Below are 20,346 nucleotides of genomic sequence, written 5' to 3'. Positions count from 1 at the left end.
TGTTGCATCTTTCTTCTTGTCAGAACTTAAGTGTAAAATAATAAAAGTAGCATTCAATTCACAACTGCTGTAGAACTAATTTGTTAGAATGAAGTGAGGTATATATGATTGCAGAGAGTGCTACAGTTATGCCATCATCACAGCTGGATTTTGTTTTAATGGATGGTATTTTCACTGATCCACGTGCAAATGAAGCTGTAGTACCAGACAAAGTCATGACAGGAACTTTACAACAACCAATCTATGCCAAGGATCGGTCATCAGTGGAGAACAATGAGATCATCAGAGAATCAGACAAATGGGAGCTGCTCTCAGAGTACTGGCCAAAAGTCAGGATGATCTCATATCAGGGCTGCTCAGAGGCCACTGTATCTCTGTGCCAATAGGAAGCTTAATGTAGTCATTTATTCTAACCGGCACTTATTAGCAGGTACTGAATTCTAAGGTTGGTTGAATTAAAACATGAGACCACAAATGATATTAACAATAGGAATTTGATTATGATTTGTGCCTCCTTTGCCCCTCTCCTGATTCATGCTGGGTTATGTATAACAATGCTACCACCTTGTGGCCAAAAGAGGTATTTAAATTCCTGTAATTATTTATCCAATAGACTCTATTGGATAGACTCGTGTGTTGTCCTCACCTCGTAATACAGCATCTTGATCTTCATGCACCAATACGTCCTCCCCCCCAATCTGCTCCAGATTTGAGTTTCTCTGATGAATCATCTTTAAATAATGTAATCCGTCCACATGGCCTCTCTGTTCCACCTTTAGTTTTAACAACATGTTGAGTTTATGAGGCTTAGCAACAGCAGAAAGTCCTCACACACTGAAGGTAAAAGTTCCTGATTAACTGGGGACCCTATCACGTTGATAATTAGCATTTTAGAATAACCACACCCAGAAGGCTGTTTGTCACAACGTCGTAGGTGTGTTTGATTTGTGTCACTTAGCGTGCTCGTCGGGCGGGGCATTAAGTGATAAATATAGGTAAATGCTACTTGTTTTACTTTTTAAACTATGCCGAGGAACAAAAATAATTAACCTTAATCCGTAATGATTTCTTTTAAAGGGGACCTATCATGCAAAATGCACTGTTTTATGTCTTTTATACATAAATATGTGTCCCCGGTGTGTCAGGGAACTCACGCAGCGTCAGAAAATAAAACCCTTTCTCTTTTCCTCCATACCCAAATCTTTTAAAAACGGGGGTACAACGAGCGGATACAGATTTGCTGCCGATATGACGTCAAATCGGCGACGGACCCACAGAAAGTTGCTATCAGAAACAATGCCTGACGTGTTTTCGACGTAATCTCGTCTTCGTTTACATTAGCAAGCCTTGCTAACACTCAGAGCTAACCTGTACTGTGAGGGCCGTCCCTGGCCAACATGAGGCCCCATGCAAAGTTATATGATGAGGCCCTCTGTTTCGCGAGCGTCAACGGGGACGGGGGGTGCTAGTGGAGCCAAGCCCCTGATGTTTTTTCTTTAGCCCCGGACAATTCTCCCTCAATAATATAATACATTAACCGTGCTTTACCTGAACCTCATCATGACACTAGAGAGGACGGCAGGATTGTAATTTCCCGTGTTCAGTGAATGCAACAGAGGCAAGACACCAGACCAATCACCAGAGAGTTGCATGGAAATAAACGTGTCTTATTGGCTGACAGGTACCTATTCTGTGACAATGTTTAAACTGTCAGTCGGACTCAGAGTTTTTGAAGATGGACATAAGAACATATTTTCTTAAAAAAGATGACAATTCTCAAGTGGCGGCTCACACAACAACCCCAGAGCCACCACTTGCGCCAGGTAAACAAGGTATGTAAATGTCAGTAAACTTCCAAGTTATGCGAACATGTAAGCAAAGCATAAATTACAGCTACGTTGTTGACGTTACTTTGAATCGTGCGGGTAAGCTAAACCGTTAGCAAGTAGCTATAGCTAGCCAGAGATATTACATTAACACTTTGTCATACAATATAAATGTTATGTTTTTTAGCGTTACCTGGTGAGTTCTAAAAATCCTCTGGGAAATGTTGACTTACTGTCAGTGTTCGACATGAAGCTCGAAGCTACCTTACATTATACAGTCACAGGGGAGTGATTTGTAAAATATCCATAAAGAAAAAGTAAATCTGTTTACAGTTCTGTTTCATATGGGTGTTGAAAGATGTATCCATATCTCTTAATTTTGCTCTCAAAGTGCACCAGATTGATGCTTTTAACTTCAATATTTAAAAAATCTTCCTGGGGGAGCATGCCCCCGGACCCCCCTAGAGGAGGTGAGGACCCAAAATCCCTGTTTGGTATTTTAAGCAAAAAACTTCATAGGTATGGCCCTATAATATATTTGTCCAATATAGCATAATAGGTCCACTTTAATAGCTATATATTGCATGAGCTAAAAAATAGCCTATAGTCTCTACAAAGTCTCCTACAATGCTTGCCTTACCATAGCCTAGTTAAACATAAATAAACACAAGCCGACCTTCCTAGAAAAACATATTTGTATAAGTTACTTATTAAGTAAAGGAAATGTGCTATTTCAACCCTCATAAAGACTTTACTGTATCAAATGTAGGTCAGAGGTTGCCAAACTGGGTCAGGCCCATAGACTGTATAAGGGTTGGGCCCCTCCTATAGAATGTATAAGGGTTGGGCCCCTCCCTCCCAAGTTGAAAAGATAATTTAAGTGGGGGAAGAAAGAAGAAACACTTAGAGGGAAACTTCAGCCTTTAATGTAACTCCCAAGAACGTATACACATCTAAATCGTAAGGGATGTTGTATTGAATCCTGTGTTCTTTTACACTTTAACATCCTATTTTCAATGGTGAATGGTAAATGCGGCTGTCAAATAAAGTTAATGACAAAATTATTTTCCTTGGAGATGAAGTTTATTAGAAGTATTTTCTAAAACATAACTACAATTACCTCAATGTACTTAAATAAATATTTATGTGAATGTACTTTGGTACCATTCACCGGTATTTTACAGATTTTACAGATACAGTACCTATCCTTTATCATAATAGCCTTTTATCAGGTTGTCTCACCTTGAGATGTATACAATGTGAGTATGTGACACACAGCATGACACCAAATGACAAAAAATAATTTTATAAAACAGTTTTATTTCACATGAAATAAGTAAACATGCATGGTTTTACAAATAATATTACTCAGCTGTCTGTCATGAATTGTATCCCTTACTTTTGACTGTGTGAATTATTGAATCACAAATATCTATCAAAATCACTAATGAATACCTGGACACTGTATTTACATGATTAATTGTTTATGCAATAATTACATTAGTCACTTCTTTATAGAAAATGTACCTATACAACCTATACACAATCAAGTGTACACCTTTTAAAATACTGACAGGTAAAATTGTCAAGGCACAAACAAACAAGTCACAGATTTGTCTTGCAGATTTAGTGAGAGAATTCAAGTAACACTTAAAAATAACAATAACAGTGGATTTTATATGCTGAAATTGAGCATTAAATATCCAATTTAATTCAACATTTTTTTTATTTATAAATAGTTAATACAACATTGTACATCTAACTCTTCTTAGAAGGGAAGTGGGATTCAATACTTCCTAATTGAGTTGATATATCTCAGTATGTTACACTGTAACAGGAAAGGAGATCATGGTCCTTTTCAAGGCTTTTACTTTAGTGTGTGTGTGTGTGTGTGTGTGTGTGTGTGTGTGTGTTTGGCCTCTAAAGCTTCCCTTAAGGCTGCTGCTTAGCCATGTGGAGAATGAGATGCTATGTGTTCCCCTAAGTGTTCTGTGCTGCTTAGCCCCAATATATTTGATTCCCTGTCTTATGTAATATAATTTGTGGAACCAAATAAAGTATTCAAATGTGTGTGTGTGTGTGTGTTTGGCCTCTAAAGCTTGGCTTCTTCGATGATAGGCGATGCAGCCACGCTCCCATTGGGATAGTCGGAAGGTCCCTATCAATCAAAACAATAAGTCAACAGAGTTATGGATTCAACACAGAAGTTGTTGTTTTTCTCTGTAGATTTTAGGTAGGTAAGGGAAGTTCACCCCTAAACAAAGAACACAGTTATTTATTTAGATTGTCTTGATGTGAGTTTGATTTTTGGAGACATTTTATCTAGAATGTAATGGCACTGAGCGTTGGTTCTCCAAGCACCAAAATAAATGTCATATATTTCTGCTGGACTACACCTCCAAATGAATCACTGTGAAGAAGGCGTGAATCTGCTCACGGGAAAAACCATGTGACAGAGCGAAATGTAAACATTAATGGCGTCCTTCTCTGCTGAAATGTAATCTTAGCTCTCAGAAAGAATCTCGTCCATGAGTATATTCGAGTTCCTTCTGTACGGTGATATCGTAAAAATAAACTACTCACAACAAGTTCTGCACATTATCCTAAGTAACTGGGTCAGGAGATACAACAATTACTAAAGTTAGAAAAGAATAACTTGTTTTGTTTTATTTAGGGGTGAACTATCCCTTTAGGTCGGAATGGGTGCAAAATGACTCATACACTCTTAACAAAGAACAAAACAATGTAAGCTGCTTCGTTAGCTTCAGAAATAGGATTGCTTCTGTGTAGTTATTTGAACTATGTTTTAATTGAAAGATCTTGATGAAAAACAGCGCAAGTTACAGAAAACATGCCAGATGAAAAACACACAAATGGATAAACAAAAGCACATAAATTGGCCCTTGTCACATTAGACATTTTGGCATGTCGTAGCAAGCACGGGATATTAACATTAATGTAATAACATTGTCTTCATGGAATGGCTTTACACACACAGTAAAAGTGCATTGTTTCCTGTAGTTTCAGTGAAAGCCATCCGTACACTTTATAAAATATATCACTCTGACTGGCTCACTGGAGTTAATCCTGCAAATCTGAGCTAGCCGAGAGATTTCCTTCTCAGAGTTTTAAAGGCACAAAAACAACTTCACTTGTTGATTTTCTCATAAGCTTTTAATCCCTACCATTTGTTTTCTACCCCCTGCATGAGAACACATCTCACTCTGTCTGAACCAGAGACCCCAGCTGAAGCAGCCAAGTGGAATTCAGCCACTAATAATTAAATAATTAAAACCTGTGCCAACATGTCTTTCAGAAAAACGCCTGTATATGAATACATAATAAAATCACACATAAATAAATATAAGGCCATAGTTTCATTAACAAAGCTATCATAAATGAGCTAAAATGGTTTTGTATGGACATGCATGTCTCCTTGGTATCATCGAATATAATAATCTAGAACAGGATTAGTGAGAAAATAAAAGGTTTCATATTTACATGATATTGTGAATTTGATTTAGAGTAGTTGGAAACAAAGGGACAGAACGAGCAGGGTGAACAGGATTGTGATTTACGGCAGTGTGTGCTGATTGTTGAGCTCCTACCTTAGTGTATCTGCATGTCGAGCTAAGATTTGAGAAGATATTTTTGTGGAAGAAGAAAGGTACATTGATCAGGCTTGTGAAGGGGGGGTCAGTGGATTGGAGATTAGCGCTGTGGTTCCGTAGTCTTGTCCTGACATCTGCTTCGCCGCCTAAAACAACAGCTACTAATCACTTCTTATTCAGAGTTTATAGAGGAGTGAGTCTCCAGTCCAGGATGAAGTTTCTGCGACACAATCTGATCCATCAGGCAGTTTTGTCATTAACCCCAGTCAATTCTTGCTTGTCCCCAACTACTGATTGAGATTGTAACACTCTTTAAGGTTTTAATGCTTCCATTTTTGTATAGCTGAAGCCTGAGAGGTATTGAACATGCTAAAGTATTAGTACAAAGTAATTGTTCACTGACTTTTAAGTCAGGAGATATCACGTTCACATATCTGTATATTAACTGTAAGACTCTTAGCTTAACTTAGCTTTGATTAGCTTAGCTTTGCTTAGTCTAACTTAGCTTAGTTCAGCTTCTAGACAGAAAATATTTTTGGCATGTAAACCAACATCAAATGTTGAATTGTTGTACTGATTTAACAAACAAGCTATAATTGGTTAAGTAGTTGTTTAGTAGGTTTTGTTCCAAGATCAGCCTGTTTCCTGTCTTTGTGCTTTGCTAAGCTAATCGTCTCCTGGCTTCAGCCTTGTATTTAAAAGTTATGAGCGTTGTATCGATTGTCTCATGTGGCTCTCCACCATCAATTGAATTTCCAATAACATTTTTAGCTTTTTCTGTTCATTACATGTTTGCATCATTTGTGAGGAATTTGACTTATTTCCTGTCACCAGTAACTTCACCTTGGAGCTTATAGACTCACTCAGACATCAACAATGATTTTTTTCTGTAGTCCTGTCACCTCCTTAGAGTAGCATTGCTTTGGTTGCATTCAGGTCGAATTCAAACATTTTCAAAATGTTGCTCTTGTTTTATTGGAGGTAATATGTCGGTTTTTTCACTTTTTTTTTTTTTTTTAAATCAGGTTATTTCCCAAACAACATACTCAAAGCAATGCTACCAGAGGTTGGCAGGTAACATCGAGGTTAAACAGAAGAAAGACATGATTTATGACAGACATAGTGCCGTAGAGAGACAGTAATCACGTATCAAAATATTTGAACAGACACAAACATGCAGGCCAAGACAAAAGTAGACAGACACAATAGGCTAGTTATTTCTGGAGCAACACAAGACACACATGTGACTTTTGACCGCATGCCTTCCATGCAAACTTATGACAAGCAAACAAATAACACATAGGTCTTTTTTTCACGGCAGATATTTTTGACTTCATTTTGTTCTCTACGTCTGTGCTTCTACTGTCAAAACATCTTCCATGAAAAAAAGGATTATACCAAACCATATTACAACTACCATTGCTCCACGACATTATATCCCCAACACCTTTTTTTATATCTTTAACACTTACTGCTGCTTTGGCCAACATGTTTGCCTTTTGTCTCCGCAGATCAGACTTGATTAGGCCTACAGAGAAAAAGACACAGAGCAAGTCAAGCCTGTATGAGGTCATTATAGCACAACAAGTGTAGTTGAAGGACATGATGTAATACGAGTAAGCATCCCGTAGGGGGCTCTTGTGCACATAAATGTTTTACTGGCTCTTTTCAGGTTCACAAATATGTTCCTTTTCTTGTGTGATGACACAACATGAAGTCTACTCATGTCTGAAATGATGGGAAAAGTACAATGAGTAACTCGGATGACCTTTGATAGCAGAAAGGTCTCATTAAATAGTCTTGCAGTATTTTTCTAGTGTGCAACATTTGAAGCGCTTCAGTAGCCTTCGCATTGAGCAAAAGTTATACATTGGCCCTCAATTAGCCCTTCAAAAAAATAGCTTTGTTTTCACTGAAGCATGAAGTCTCACATGTAACACCTGAAAATAAGCTGCAACCGGTTCTATGTATTTCAGTGTGCATGTGCAGCGTCTCACACAGTATGTTAATGACCTTCAGAGTAAGAGTTTTCCATTACTTAGTCAATGAACAACAACATGTTTATGGTTCCATCCTCTGACTTTTGTATCTGCTCTGGGCTTTACTTAATTAAAAACATATACTTTGAGTATAGGACTGAGCGAAAAACAAAATACCAGTGGTAACACACTCGCTCTGCCTAAGTATTTACCCTCTGTTTTATGTAACTCGTTTTAAGTAAGGGAAAAGGTACTATAAACCAGGAGGAGCTTCAACTACAATTCTTGCAAGTAATATTTTTTTGTAAGTGTACGCAATAATAAAAACACATTTGCTTTTCTGTTCTACTGTATGTGGATATTAACTTTTAACCCTTAAACAGATCTTCCAAAAAAAAACAGTAACCATCATTTACATTCTTAGGATTCAACAAAAACAGTAACAAACAAATACATTCCTAGCATTGCTGTGCGTGACATACAATATGTACTTTGCTTTGACTCCACACAGCATATGTTTCACAGTCAGAAAGGTCTTACCTGTCATTACTGTGCCGATTAGAAGAAAAACACAGAGGAAGATGTTTCCTGCCAGAGTGCCGAATCTGTCCATGATCTTCCCCTGGCTGATGGTGAAGATAATGCCGAACACCTGGGCGTGCAAAACATGTAGGAGTAAGAAATAACGTTTTTCACATGGTGATACATAGTTTGCAAGCATGTTGTTTGTTGCACATATGATAGAACAGTTCCAAGGTCTGCAAAGACCTAACTCCTCTGCATACTTTCGAATGCAAGGTCAAATCAGGATAGTAGAAAATTCCAAGAGGGTATGTTTTCAGTTTGGTTTGTTATTTTGATTTATATAATTATTTGTTCATATAAGGGAGGCGTGGGGTGCAGTGGGTTGTGCGTTGGTGTTCGGATCAGGGGGTCAAACCCCACTGCAGTCAGGATGTCGTTGTGTCCCTGGGCAAGACACTTCACCCCAAATTGCTCCTGTGGGGATTGCCCACAGTATTGAGTATGTAAGTCGCTTTGGATAAAAGCGTCTAACAAGTGACATGTAATATATATAATATAATTTCAAGTTGTTTTAACCTTTGACTTAACCAATTAAGTGTTTAGCAAAAACATAACTGTACTCAAAAACAAAAGAATACCCGAGCGCTCCAGCAGTGATGAAGACCACCCAGAGGTGTCCCAGATTGAGTGTGGCAGCATAGACGATCATCCCCACCAGAGACAAAACATGTAGGAGTAAGAAATAACGTGGGTGCTAACATGCACACAAGCACCCTCACAACCATAACAGATGCTGAACAAATGCTCAGCAACTCAGGTCTAGTGGTATTGATATCAAATGGCAAAAAAAAAACTATCAAGGAAGCCAAAACAAAACAAGCACACAGCAACATTTTGTACGTTTTTCACATGGTGATACATAGTTTGCAAGCATGTTGTTTGTTGCACATATGATAGAACAGTTCCAAGGTCTGCAAAGACCTAACTCCTCTGCATACTTTCGAATGCAAGGTCAAATCAGGATAGTAGAAAATTCCAAGAGGGTATGTTTTCAGTTTGGTTTGTTTCTCTGTTTGTCAGCAGGATAATGAAAAAATACTGGCTAGTTTTCATGAAACCTGGGGGACATGTGTAGCATGGGCCAAGGAAGAAATCATATCATTTAGGAGCGGATCTGATTTTCACTTATGGAAACGGCCCTTCGAGTTAACTGTATTATTTTTGTTTGAATATTTGTATCCAGTTCTTCTTGGAATCGGCACTGATACTGATTGTTGTGTGGAAAGAAGCAACTTACTCACTTTCTTTTTGTACAACTAGGAACAACATAAGCAGATGTTCTCACGCTATCTCTTTGGGCTTTGCGGATCTATTATTTATTCTATTCTAAACCACACCTTGACTGAAGAACTCTTTTGTGCACCAGTCATTCCTCCAATTAAAGTGAAATCCCTGATCAAATGTGATCTTCAGTGATCGTGATGTTATATTAAATGTCTGTTTCCTTGTTTCTTGTCCTTAATATTTGACCTTGCTGATGTTGTGAAAGGAGCTGCTGTGATGCGAGAACATTTTACATTTGATCTGACAATAAAGTTTTATCGTACCTGTGCTGAACAGTTGAGCAGTCCGGATGAGGTTCCTTCACACTCTGGGTACGTCAGCTCGACCGCAAACTCAAAGCCCAGCGGCAGGTAGCCAGTCATGAAGAACCTGGACACACACAAACACACACAGAGAAGCATAGAGACATACAGTTAACAAAGAGAATCACAAGTTGATTTGATTGTAGCTTAAATATGAATAATTCTGCCATTTATTTGACCTTAATTCCAATTATACAGCTTGGATAATGTATTTATGGGTAATGCAGAAACACACCTTCCACCTACTTTATACAGTGGTGTGTTTTTTCCTCTCCTGCTTTATTAAGAAATGCAAACACCCTTGTTTTTGACTTAGACGTGGTGATGTTTTACAGGTTGTGACAGGTACTAGAACCATGTTGTTCTTCCAGAAACTAGTATGTTTAGGGAAAGGCTTAAAGGTGGGGTAGGTCATTTTGGAGAGACCAGCTCGAGATCGCTAGAATTTGAAAATAAACAGCCGGAAAAAATCTGCCACTTCCTTACAGAGCCCCTCCTCCAACACACACGAACGCGCACATGACCAATGAGGGCACGAGATAAGTTTGTGCACAGATGGAAGGCTGACAGGCAGGTAGGCCATCCAGTTATTTTAGCAGGGCCGGCTAAAATGATTGGTCGTGCTTTTTACAGTATTACGGCTTCCACAGATGACATTTTTTAATGGATTTTTTGTCGAAGCACTTCTACATTCTTAGATGGGTTAAAATATTAGGGACAATGGTTGTACACACTAGGTAAAAGAAAAGTTAATTTGATCAATAGAATACCACGAATTCAAGCAGGAATTTAAAGCTAGCTTGAGCTAATTTCATCTCCATTGACGAATGAAGCTCTCAGTGAGTTATTTGACCAGTCAGCCTGAGTCACATTAATCATGTCCACTGGCTGGCATGTACACTATGTGCGCACGTATGGTATGTATATGATGTACGCGTGCCTCCACAGAGAGGGCGAGCCCAAGCTGGAGAGTCAATCTGTGCTGCTGAAGAGGTGTGATGTTTTCACACCATAAACAGAAAGGTCAAAACTGGATGTAAAAGTACTGCTGGCTACGAGATCTGGTATTATTTACAAAAAAAATACATATATTGTGAAGATATAATTCATGGTGGCTCTAAAAGCTTTATTTTAAAGCACTGTTACTGTGATATTTAAAATATGAGACCATCTTGAATACCACCTGACTATTTTTACCTACTTTGCAACTTCTTTTTTTAGATTGTTTATGTTCGCACCACCAGATACCAAAGCAAATTCCTTGTATGTGTGGCAATAAACTTGATTCTGATTCTGATTCTATTAGTACTGTTTGAAATGTGTTGGTCCATTTTTGTTAGTTTTGGATATTAACCATGTTCTAGGACTCTCTACAATGCAGTTTTAATACAAATTGAATTATCATGATGCAGTAAAGTAATATAATCTAACTGTTCAGGATCATTCAGCTCAACTGTAGCCTGTATCCCTACGCTTGCATTTTCCTAGAAACAGGATCACCTCTGCTCTTTATCCTGATTTATAGTACAGTGTCTGTTTGTACAGAGGAACATTTGAACCTATATCCTACTGTGGGTGGATTTGCAAATGATTATCAATCTAAAGTTGACTTCTGAATAAACACAGCTGTAAATTATTGTTGCAAATGTCAACAGAAAAGTAGTTGCCACAAATTGTGCAAGAGGGTTGAACAAGTTTTCAGGTATTTTGATTTATATAATTATTTGTTCATATAAGGGAGGCGTGGGGTGCAGTGGGTTGTGCGTTGGTGTTCGGATCAGGGGGTCAAACCCCACTGCAGTCAGCATGTCGTTGTGTCCCTGGGCAAGACACTTCACCACAAATTGCTCCTGTGGGGATTGCCCACAGTATTGAGTATGTAAGTCGCTTTGGATAAAAGCGTCTAACAAGTGACATGTAATATATATAATATAATTTCAAGTTGTTTTAACCTTTGACTTAACCAATTAAGTGTTTAGCAAAAACATAACTGTACTCAAAAACAAAAGAATACCCGAGCGCTCCAGCAGTGATGAAGACCACCCAGAGGTGTCCCAGATTGAGTGTGGCAGCATAGACGATCATCCCCACCAGAGACATGAAGTACACAGCAAGGGTTGTCTGTCTGGAAAAACACAGAAACAAATAAACAACCTTGAACACTATAATCATCATTATAATTATACATTTTAGTAGTTCTGCTGCATTATTTATGTGTTTGTGTGAACTCGTTACTTTAAAGTGGGTGTAGTAGTAGACCATTGTAGCTTCTCAAGGGATGAAAACAATTATTCAGATTTTAAAAAGCAGTGTAATGTAACATCAAAGTTAAGAGTTTTTGACCGCTAGTAGAGCTTTGGAGCAGTTTTTAATGGGTTGTTTTGTTTGTGCCCCAGGATCCATAGGGAATCTTAAAAATTCATGCGATTATTACTACTTAATGTTGAACTATGACACATGCATAGAAAGAAATACGAATAAATGTGCAACTGTCACCAAAATAGTATTGGTCACAGTGAGGACAAGATTAACAAAAATGCAGTCAAATGTAATCAAATATATCAAAATATAATGGTTAATTAAAGAAAGAACAACATACATTTATTAAAAAGAAACTGCCTTTGATAGAAAAAAATATCTTATTAATATCAAATATTTAACAACTCAATAAGGGGTGCGTTTTAGGATCCCAAAATATATATTATATTAGTAAAATGTTCAAATTAACAGATGATCTGCAACAAAGAATGGGCAACTAAATTATAATCAAAATATGTATGAGAGATAAGGCAAGGGAAGACAGTGGAGACAGTTGGGACTGAAAGAGACCCTGCGTGTGTGACGCACTAGCATTTCCCCCATTTGCAAAACAAATCTCTCAAACAGCGGGGGGCCGACTGTAACCCCCCACAGGGAGGACACTGCTGTCACTACACAGCCAAAAGGCCCATGGGGTCATTAATATGACTGTGAGAGCAGCATGCAGCACCTGGATAAATAGACACAGAGCAACACATAAACACTAAACAAGAACTACAGCGAGATGAGAAGCGGAATGACAATAAACAGAACAGAAAAAAGGCTGGCTAATGTTCTATTTCATTCCCAACACTTGGAACAAACTGTCATTTTACTTTCTTTTTTTTCGCCTTACTTGTAGGTTTTGGTTTTGTCCAACCAAATGCCACAAATCAGGGAGCCAACCATCCCCGCAATGACAATGGTGAGGCCAATTCTCCCAGCATTCACCTCTTCTCCCTACAAGGTCAAGCAAGATAGAACATAGATTAGTGACCTTACCTACATTACATACCAAAGGAAAAGTGAGGCAGACATAATTATAAGAGAGTTATGGGGAATTGGAGTGAGTTTCTACATTCATCTGGGGTCACATCAATCCTTCATCCACATCTCTTACTGACTGAGTAAAACTGAATAAAACAGGTCAGCAGGCAACATCCTTCCATTCTATCAATATCTTATAACAGCAGCCTGTTGATATACTTTAAATAGAGAAAAGCCTACTTCCTCTTTATGAAAGTGAAATGTAATTAAGGACATTACTACACCGTCTACAGGAAATGATATATTCAAACTTAAGAGTACAACTTTTGCAATCATGCTGTGCTGCATTATTTCTGGGTATTAAATGTTACAGTTGATGACAATGTGTGAAGTGTTCTTGCAATGCAAAATATAACAACTGAATCAGCTTCTCAATTCCTGACATATCAAACTATGGGAAGTGTAAAAAGAGTTTGGGGGAAGACCAGACACAGAATGCAGGACTTACAGGGTAATGCTCGGTGATCATGCGGTTCAGCAGGGTGCCGACAGCATAGAAACATCCCACATTCAAACCTGTTTTAGAGAAATATTGTCAAAAAATATAGCAAAAACATTTTTTATGAAACCTGAAAATTGAACATTGTGCCAACTTCCTTAAGCAACTACAAAGCAGTTTAATGTGAACAGTTGAAGAGTTTGCAGTTGTGTCCAATGAACCTGATCAGGCAGGTTTCCAAAACAGAGAGCCAAACCAAAACAAGGATTTCTATAAATGGACAAGTCTGCGTGTCGTGTGTTTTTTCACGAACAAAAGCTCTGACATGCTCAGGAACATAAACCTAAAAAAAAAACACTACGCTAATTAACAATTTTGGATGCAAATTGTTGAGAGGATGATTATAAACTCTAATAACATTTAAAAAAAGAAACTGATTATATATATTTCTATACTATTTGCAAATAGTACTGTGTAAATAAGCCTGTCATGTAAATATAACTGTTTATTTAGGATCACAGCTCAGTGTAACAGACAGGGACAGCTGGCCTGCAGAACAGAGAGTGACAATCTCAGGTAAATCTGAGACCATGTGACTAAAGGTCATATGCAAAGAGTCAAAAGGACAACAGAGGGTGTTTCTCAATGTCGAGTACGCTTGCTTGGTAGCACATGTCTTCCGAGTCACTTGCTTCAGAAGCGAGGCAAGAATACTTCCTGGCATTTGGAAAACGCAGAGTGGAACAGGCGAGCAACTGTGCAGGTGTGCGTCATATGAGAGGCCCCGCCTTACATTTTCCGCCACAGATTTGGGGAAATTGGTCCGTGCGCAAAGCATTGTGGGGATTTTAAGACCGCGGAGTCTACACATGTGCAGCCTCGAAATTTCTCGCTACGAAGTACGCCGGGCTCGGTAGAATTCCAAGTATGCTGGACATTGGAACAGTCCTTCGGCGGCACTCGATGACGTAGTATGCTTGAAATAGTGGCTCTGGAGCAGCTTTACTCGAGATTGAGAAACACCCAGAGACACTAATAATAGTTGCATGAACTGTGGAAATAACACAGTGAGGTCAAGGGTTCCTATAAAATGCTCACAGCTGTTCGATCATTTGTTAAACATCGTCAGACTTAAACCAAACTTTGAACGTCAATAGGGCACAATAAATATCGTGTCTTGATGATTATCTGAGGATGTGTTCATTTTTATGACACACGAAAAGATAAACCTGGTTTAAAAGTATATCATGTCAGGGCTTGTTTTACAATCAGGGAGTGGTTTCCGACCAATTCTAAGCAGATTTAGGAACCCACGTGGGGCAGGGTAGGTATGGTGATGTGTCCGGGGAATACCTGAATCTGGTAGCAAATTTCAGTTGGATTGGTCAATTGAACTGGATATATTTATAAAAGTAACCTATTAGCAGCTGAAGATACAGATATTTCCAATTGAAGATGGTGGAGACCAACACAGATCTAAAAGGGAGTAGAAATTGGACTGAGAGTCATCATATGACCTTTACTCCAATGAAATGATTATGTTTATCTGTAATTGCTGGGTGTGTAATGTGTTTGCTAACAACTTTGCTATATTGATTCAAACGGTTATCATATGTCGAGGTACTGTTCACAACAAGTGGCCAAGGAAAACAGTTGTTAAATGATTACAGTGAGAGATTGTACTGACAAAATCAATGACACATTTTTCAGTTAAACAAATACAAAGAAAAACCAAAGCCCTGCCTGTGGTTGTTTTTCTTGTTTTACACTGACCATAAGTGATGATGAGGAGGATGAAGGGCCGGTTGCGGAGCAGCCTGAGGACCGAGGCTGAGTATGAGTACTGCTCAGGGGGGATGTTGCGAGCTGTGGCCTGGGCCTGAGTCGGAGGAAGTTTAGGTCGCTCCTGGAAGACTGACACATGGAGAGACCAAAATATCAATCAATATTAATCACAGTAAACACAGAGAAGAGCAGCGGACTCTCAGACACACAGATTACAATGCAGGTCACAGGTGAACTGGGAGAGTCAGTCAAGAACACATACTGTAATTCATAGATGTGATATAACATATATTCTATGTTCTGGTGTATTAAAGGTGGGGTAGGTAAGTTTGAGAAACCGGCTCGAGATACACTTTTTGTTATATTCCATGGAATGCTCTTAACATCCCGATAGCAATGAATATCGTAAGTGCTTTGACAAAAAATCCATTAAAAAATGTCATCTGTGGAAGCCGTAATACTGTAAAAAGTACGACCAATCATTTTAGCCGGCCCTGCTAAAATAACTGGATGGCCTACCTGCCTGTCAGCCTTCCATCTGTGCACAAACTTATCTCGTGCCCTCATTGGTCATGTGCGCGTTCGTGTGTGTTGGAGGAGGGGCTCTGTAAGGAAGTGGCAGATTTTCTCCGGTTGTGTATTTTCAAATTCTAGCGATCTCGAGCCGGTTTCTCAAACTTACCTACCCCACCTTTAATGTCAAACATGATTCATATATTAAAATGGACGGTTTTTTGAGTGTGTTGGCCATTTCTTACTGCCATGTTGTCCTAATTAATTTTCTCAAACCTACAGAGCATATCATTATATGGTACCCACAACAAGGAGTATCCACAGAAACACATTATGATACAGCAACAATTAAAACCTTTCCTATGGCTGTGAATGTTGTATAGTTTAGGAATGTTTGGGAGTACACAGCCAATTTATCTGAATCTGTGCGAACAACTCTGTCCATTGGAAATGTACAATGTTTCAAATTTCCCTCGGAAAATCTCTCTCACTATATTTGTACTACTCTAAAGCTGCTAAAGTGGGAACTCTCTCGCGTGATTGTTTACATGCTTTAAGCCAACGAAAGGTTACTATTGGACAGTATTATAAGCTCTTTATATGAGGCAAGAGGGCTACTCACTTCCTAAATGTGAGGGGGCATGCACATTCAGAAACAGCTGCACAGGTCCACACACCCCCACACTTTCTTCCTCTGAGCATTTTACAGCCTAAAGAAACAGTCAGCAAGTCTCTGACCTCGTGAGGGCCAACACTTTAAGGGCGACAACTGTGATGAGACCTGGTTCAGACTGGTTTAAGTACATTAAAAGCACGTGCCTGTAGGCTTTATGGGAAAACACAGATGTCTGTCTTTGTTGTTCTTGAAGCTGAGCCAGCGTTTTCTCCCCCCCAGCAAACCAGACCTGAGGGTTTGTGTTCAGTAACCTGCTCTAACTAATCCTGTGAAACCAACCTTGTCTTTGAAACAGCCGCTCTGTTACAACAGTGTCATTGTAATTCATAGAAATTGAAAGTTTCTTTAAAAACGGCACATGAAATTATTTGCACATGCCTATTTCCACTTTCACTGCATTTGTGCATTTCCACTATACTGCTGCTGGTTTATAAAGCTTTGAATGGTTTAGGCCCAAAATACATGTCTGACCTACTGCTAAATTATGAACCATCCAGATCTCTCAGGTCTTCAGGGACTGGTCAGCGTTCTGTCCCCAGAGTCAGAACTAAACATGGAGAAGCAGCATTCAGTTATTATGCTCCAAATATCTGGAACAAACTCCCAGAAACCTGCAGGTCCGCTGCAACTCTTACTACTTTTAAATCCAGGCTGAAGACTTTTCTTTTTGCCGCTGCTTTTAATTGAACTATTCACATCTTAAACTGCACTGTAACTTTTAACTTTTATCCATGTATTTTTTCTTTTAATGTTTATTTTATTATCTTTTCTTTTTAATGACTGATTTTAAATGCCATTTTCATAATGTCTTCCATTTTTGTAAAGCACTTTGAATTGCCTTGAAAGGTGCTATATAAATAAACTTGCCTTGCCTTGCCTTGCCTTGCCTTTCACTGTGGTGACCTTTGGCCGTCGATTCGGTCAGAGGACGGCAGCAGCCAAACTCCTTCACCCACCTCTCTTTCCACACAGTTTATGCAAATCTCTAAATGCTGGGCCGCTGTCTGCCCTGCTGACTCACAGGCCTGTTGCCGGGCTACAGATGGCCCTGCCAGCAGGACAGCCCTCACACATGGCATCTTGCATGTGTGTGTGTGAGGGTGTGCTATGTGTGTGTGAGTTTATGTGTCATATCATGAAACTACTGTAGCCAACTAGCTGTGACTTATCTTGCTGGAATGACCAAGAGTCACATCCACTGCCCAAATGAATCAATCACATGGAGGAAAGCCTGTACGTCCTATCACTGGTTATTCTTAAGACAGTGAAACGTTGTCCTCAGCATTTCTCCTCTATATCTTTCTTCATCTTTATACCAACAACACTGATCGTCAGTCTGAATGTTGTACATGGTGCCACTATGGAATGCCTTCACAAGCATCCTTTTGTGTTTCTGAATGCAGAATGCTTACAGTACGAGCACCCCCGCCCTCCCCCATCCTCACAGGACAACAGCCTCATGTGTTATTCTGACTAATCCCTTCAGGTTGTAAACTCCCTTCTTATGATTCTAGTAATTAGAATAAACCATGCGATGTCTTCATAAGAGAGTGGGACAAAAGTCAGATAATATGCTTACAGCTTAGCCTTTTCCTACCAACTCATATCCTGTATGTCACATGAAGTCACGCCACTTCCCTTTATGAGAAAGTGTCATTTTGTGATGATGCATCCTCTAGTTCTCTATGACAAATAGCTTTAAACAAACTATACTGTTCAGTTTGTTCAAGTACTTCTCTGCCTGTTCAACATTTCTCCTGACCTTTCCTGACTTGTAACACAAAGGCTCTTTTTTATGAATCTCCCCTTAAGGGATGGTTTTGTGTTGGTTCGTACATGCATGTCAGCACTTTTCTTGTCTACTGAATGATGCTTCTTTTCAGAGTAGAAGTCCGCTGTAAATTAAAACCATCATCACGTGGAGCCACTGAATGAGAAAATCCCACCGGCCTGAGCGAGAAATGGCCCGAACAAAACACATGAAAAAGTCTGCGTGTGTTTCTGAGGGAAAAGGACAAGATGAGTGACGGGGGTGATGTCACCTTAGACCACTTAGACTTTCTATTTATTCACCAACAAAATCGTTACTTACACGGTAAGACATATGGTTTTAAAATAGCATTTTAGTCTACATTCCATTTTGTGTATATTTGCTAACCGAAATGGATACGCTTCCGGAATGTCTAGACATGCAGAAAGTTTCCGTTATATCTGGAGATGTTTAAAGATAACTGACTTTCTGCATGGCGAGATAACACTAGATAGGACGTTTTTTTTAAAACACTACTTTTGTTATGCAGACTGACCCTTGATGTGCTACATGACAACTCTTACCACAGACCACAAGGATGAAGAGGAAGGTGGCCACTGCTGCTGTGATGTAGAACATAACGCTGATGTGGTGAGCCAGCTCGTCCATGTCGTCCACATTCGGCACCAGGATGGGAGGCACAAGGAACCCGATGGCAATACCCAGCTAAGACAGTGCATAAAAGTCAACACACATTATTGTTTGCTTGGTAATATCAATCGAGAGTTTTTATTTATTTTCTTTGCCATTGTTGCTACTTCATTTCTTTATCTCATACATACTTAATGGTACCACAACATGTGTATTTAGAGGTTACTTTTGCTTGTTTGACACCACTTAACATGTATATTTATGTTATTTGAATTATTGGTAAAAATATATATGTAATGGTAAATGTAAATTCATAACCTTAAGCCAATTGATCTTTAAGAGTAGATAGGGTCAGTATTATCAACGGTTAAACACTTTCTTTTGAGTTATCAATGTTGCTCATGTTTAAGGCAACTGAAACATACCCCTTCAAACTAACAGAAAACAATATGAGACAACCATGATATTTTTTTAGTACCACCTAGTCTGGAAGGAACATTTATGTTGTCTAACTAATTCCGCCAAGAATATTGTTTAAACGTTACAAAAGCTAAGAAGACTGAGTACAATGTGGAGGTTTCAGCAAACAGTTAACTCAATTTTCTCTGGACTCTCGCACCAAGACACTAGAAGACCTATGTGTCACTGGAATCCAGTGCAGCTGCATTATCTACAGACAGCTGCCTCACTATGTGGTCTCTGACTTTAGATCATATATTTAGACAAACCTGGTTTCCCACGACTCCTATGGAACAAGCAGTGGAAACCTCTTTCTCTCCAAACCACACTGAGGCGAGGTAAGAGGGAATACCAAGGATGAACACAGTGCCTACCGAGCACATAAACTGGCCTAAAAATGTGAGTAGGAACAGATTGGGACTGACACTACCAATTTTGATCCAAGCACCAATGCAGTTAAAGGCTGACCCAACCAGAATGACGTCCCGGATTCCCCTGTGTTTCAGGAGCCACAGGACGGGCAGAATGAGAGGAATGTAAGTGAGCAGGTAGATCATGGCCAACCAGTCAATGGCAAAAGAGTCAATGTTGTAGAAACGCATGAAAATGTTGCTTATAATGCCGTACTGAAGCCACATGAAGGCATTGCTGGCTGAGACGGCACTGAAGAGAAAAAGCATGATCCAGCGACGGTGATAAAGTTTAATCTCAGTCTTTGGGACCAGCTCTGCACGTTCAATCTGTGAAGCCTGGATGTCTAACCGTGACCCACTGGAGATGGCTCTACCCAAAGGTCCTGGATTCCACTGCAAAGTAGCGAGGCCCAAAGCGCTGTCTATTCCAGCCTTGGAACACGACCATTCTTCAAGACCGAGTTCAGAATTTGCATGGTTGTCTTTCGAAGTAATGTTTTGTGGCATTTTAAATGTCCCAACGTGGGCCCCTGGAGCGTGAAAGGTGAGAAGTGAGAGGTCTTCAGGTTTCGGAGCTTCTGTGCCAACAGCTTGCTGTCCAGTGTGCAAACTGGCTGTGGTAGAAAGATGGCGTCCTCAAAGAGTCCAGAGAGCAGTGTTGGGCAAGTTACTTCCAAAATGTAATACATTACATATTACTTATTACTGTCTTTTTTAAGTAATAAGTA

At 39.3% G+C, this 20,346-nt stretch overlaps 1 protein-coding gene across 2 annotated transcripts in view; it reads right to left on the bottom strand.

Annotated features, from left to right (window-relative positions):
• Window positions 1-3,126: 3,126 nt before the first annotated feature.
• flvcr2b (FLVCR heme transporter 2b) overlaps window positions 3,127-20,346 on the bottom strand; it is a 29,053-nt gene continuing 11,833 nt past the window's right edge. The window contains exons 2-11 of one of the 2 annotated variants that reach the window (XR_004556962.1): window positions 18,680-18,821; window positions 15,145-15,285; window positions 13,381-13,448; window positions 12,742-12,845; window positions 11,602-11,712; window positions 9,549-9,654; window positions 7,957-8,068; window positions 6,910-6,965; window positions 5,435-5,583; window positions 3,895-3,984 (exon numbers count right to left, since the gene is read on the bottom strand). Coding sequence is in view for 1 of the 2 variants with exons in the window: in XM_034143879.1 (XP_033999770.1) it covers window positions 3,919-3,984; window positions 6,910-6,965; window positions 7,957-8,068; window positions 9,549-9,654; window positions 11,602-11,712; window positions 12,742-12,845; window positions 13,381-13,448; window positions 15,145-15,285; window positions 18,680-18,821 (906 nt within the window). In the remaining variant the exon portion in view is untranslated. Of the gene's footprint in view, window positions 3,985-5,434; window positions 5,584-6,909; window positions 6,966-7,956; window positions 8,069-9,548; window positions 9,655-11,601; window positions 11,713-12,741; window positions 12,846-13,380; window positions 13,449-15,144; window positions 15,286-18,679; window positions 18,822-20,346 lie in introns of both variants that reach the window. The other variant, XM_034143879.1, reaches the window with a different exon arrangement.

This window comes from Trematomus bernacchii, unplaced genomic scaffold (assembly GCF_902827165.1).
Source record: "Trematomus bernacchii unplaced genomic scaffold, fTreBer1.1, whole genome shotgun sequence".
In the NCBI taxonomy this organism is placed as follows: domain Eukaryota; kingdom Metazoa; phylum Chordata; class Actinopteri; order Perciformes; family Nototheniidae; genus Trematomus; species Trematomus bernacchii.
Note: the sequence above shows the minus strand (reverse complement) of the source record. Positions and strands in the feature narration are given on the sequence as shown.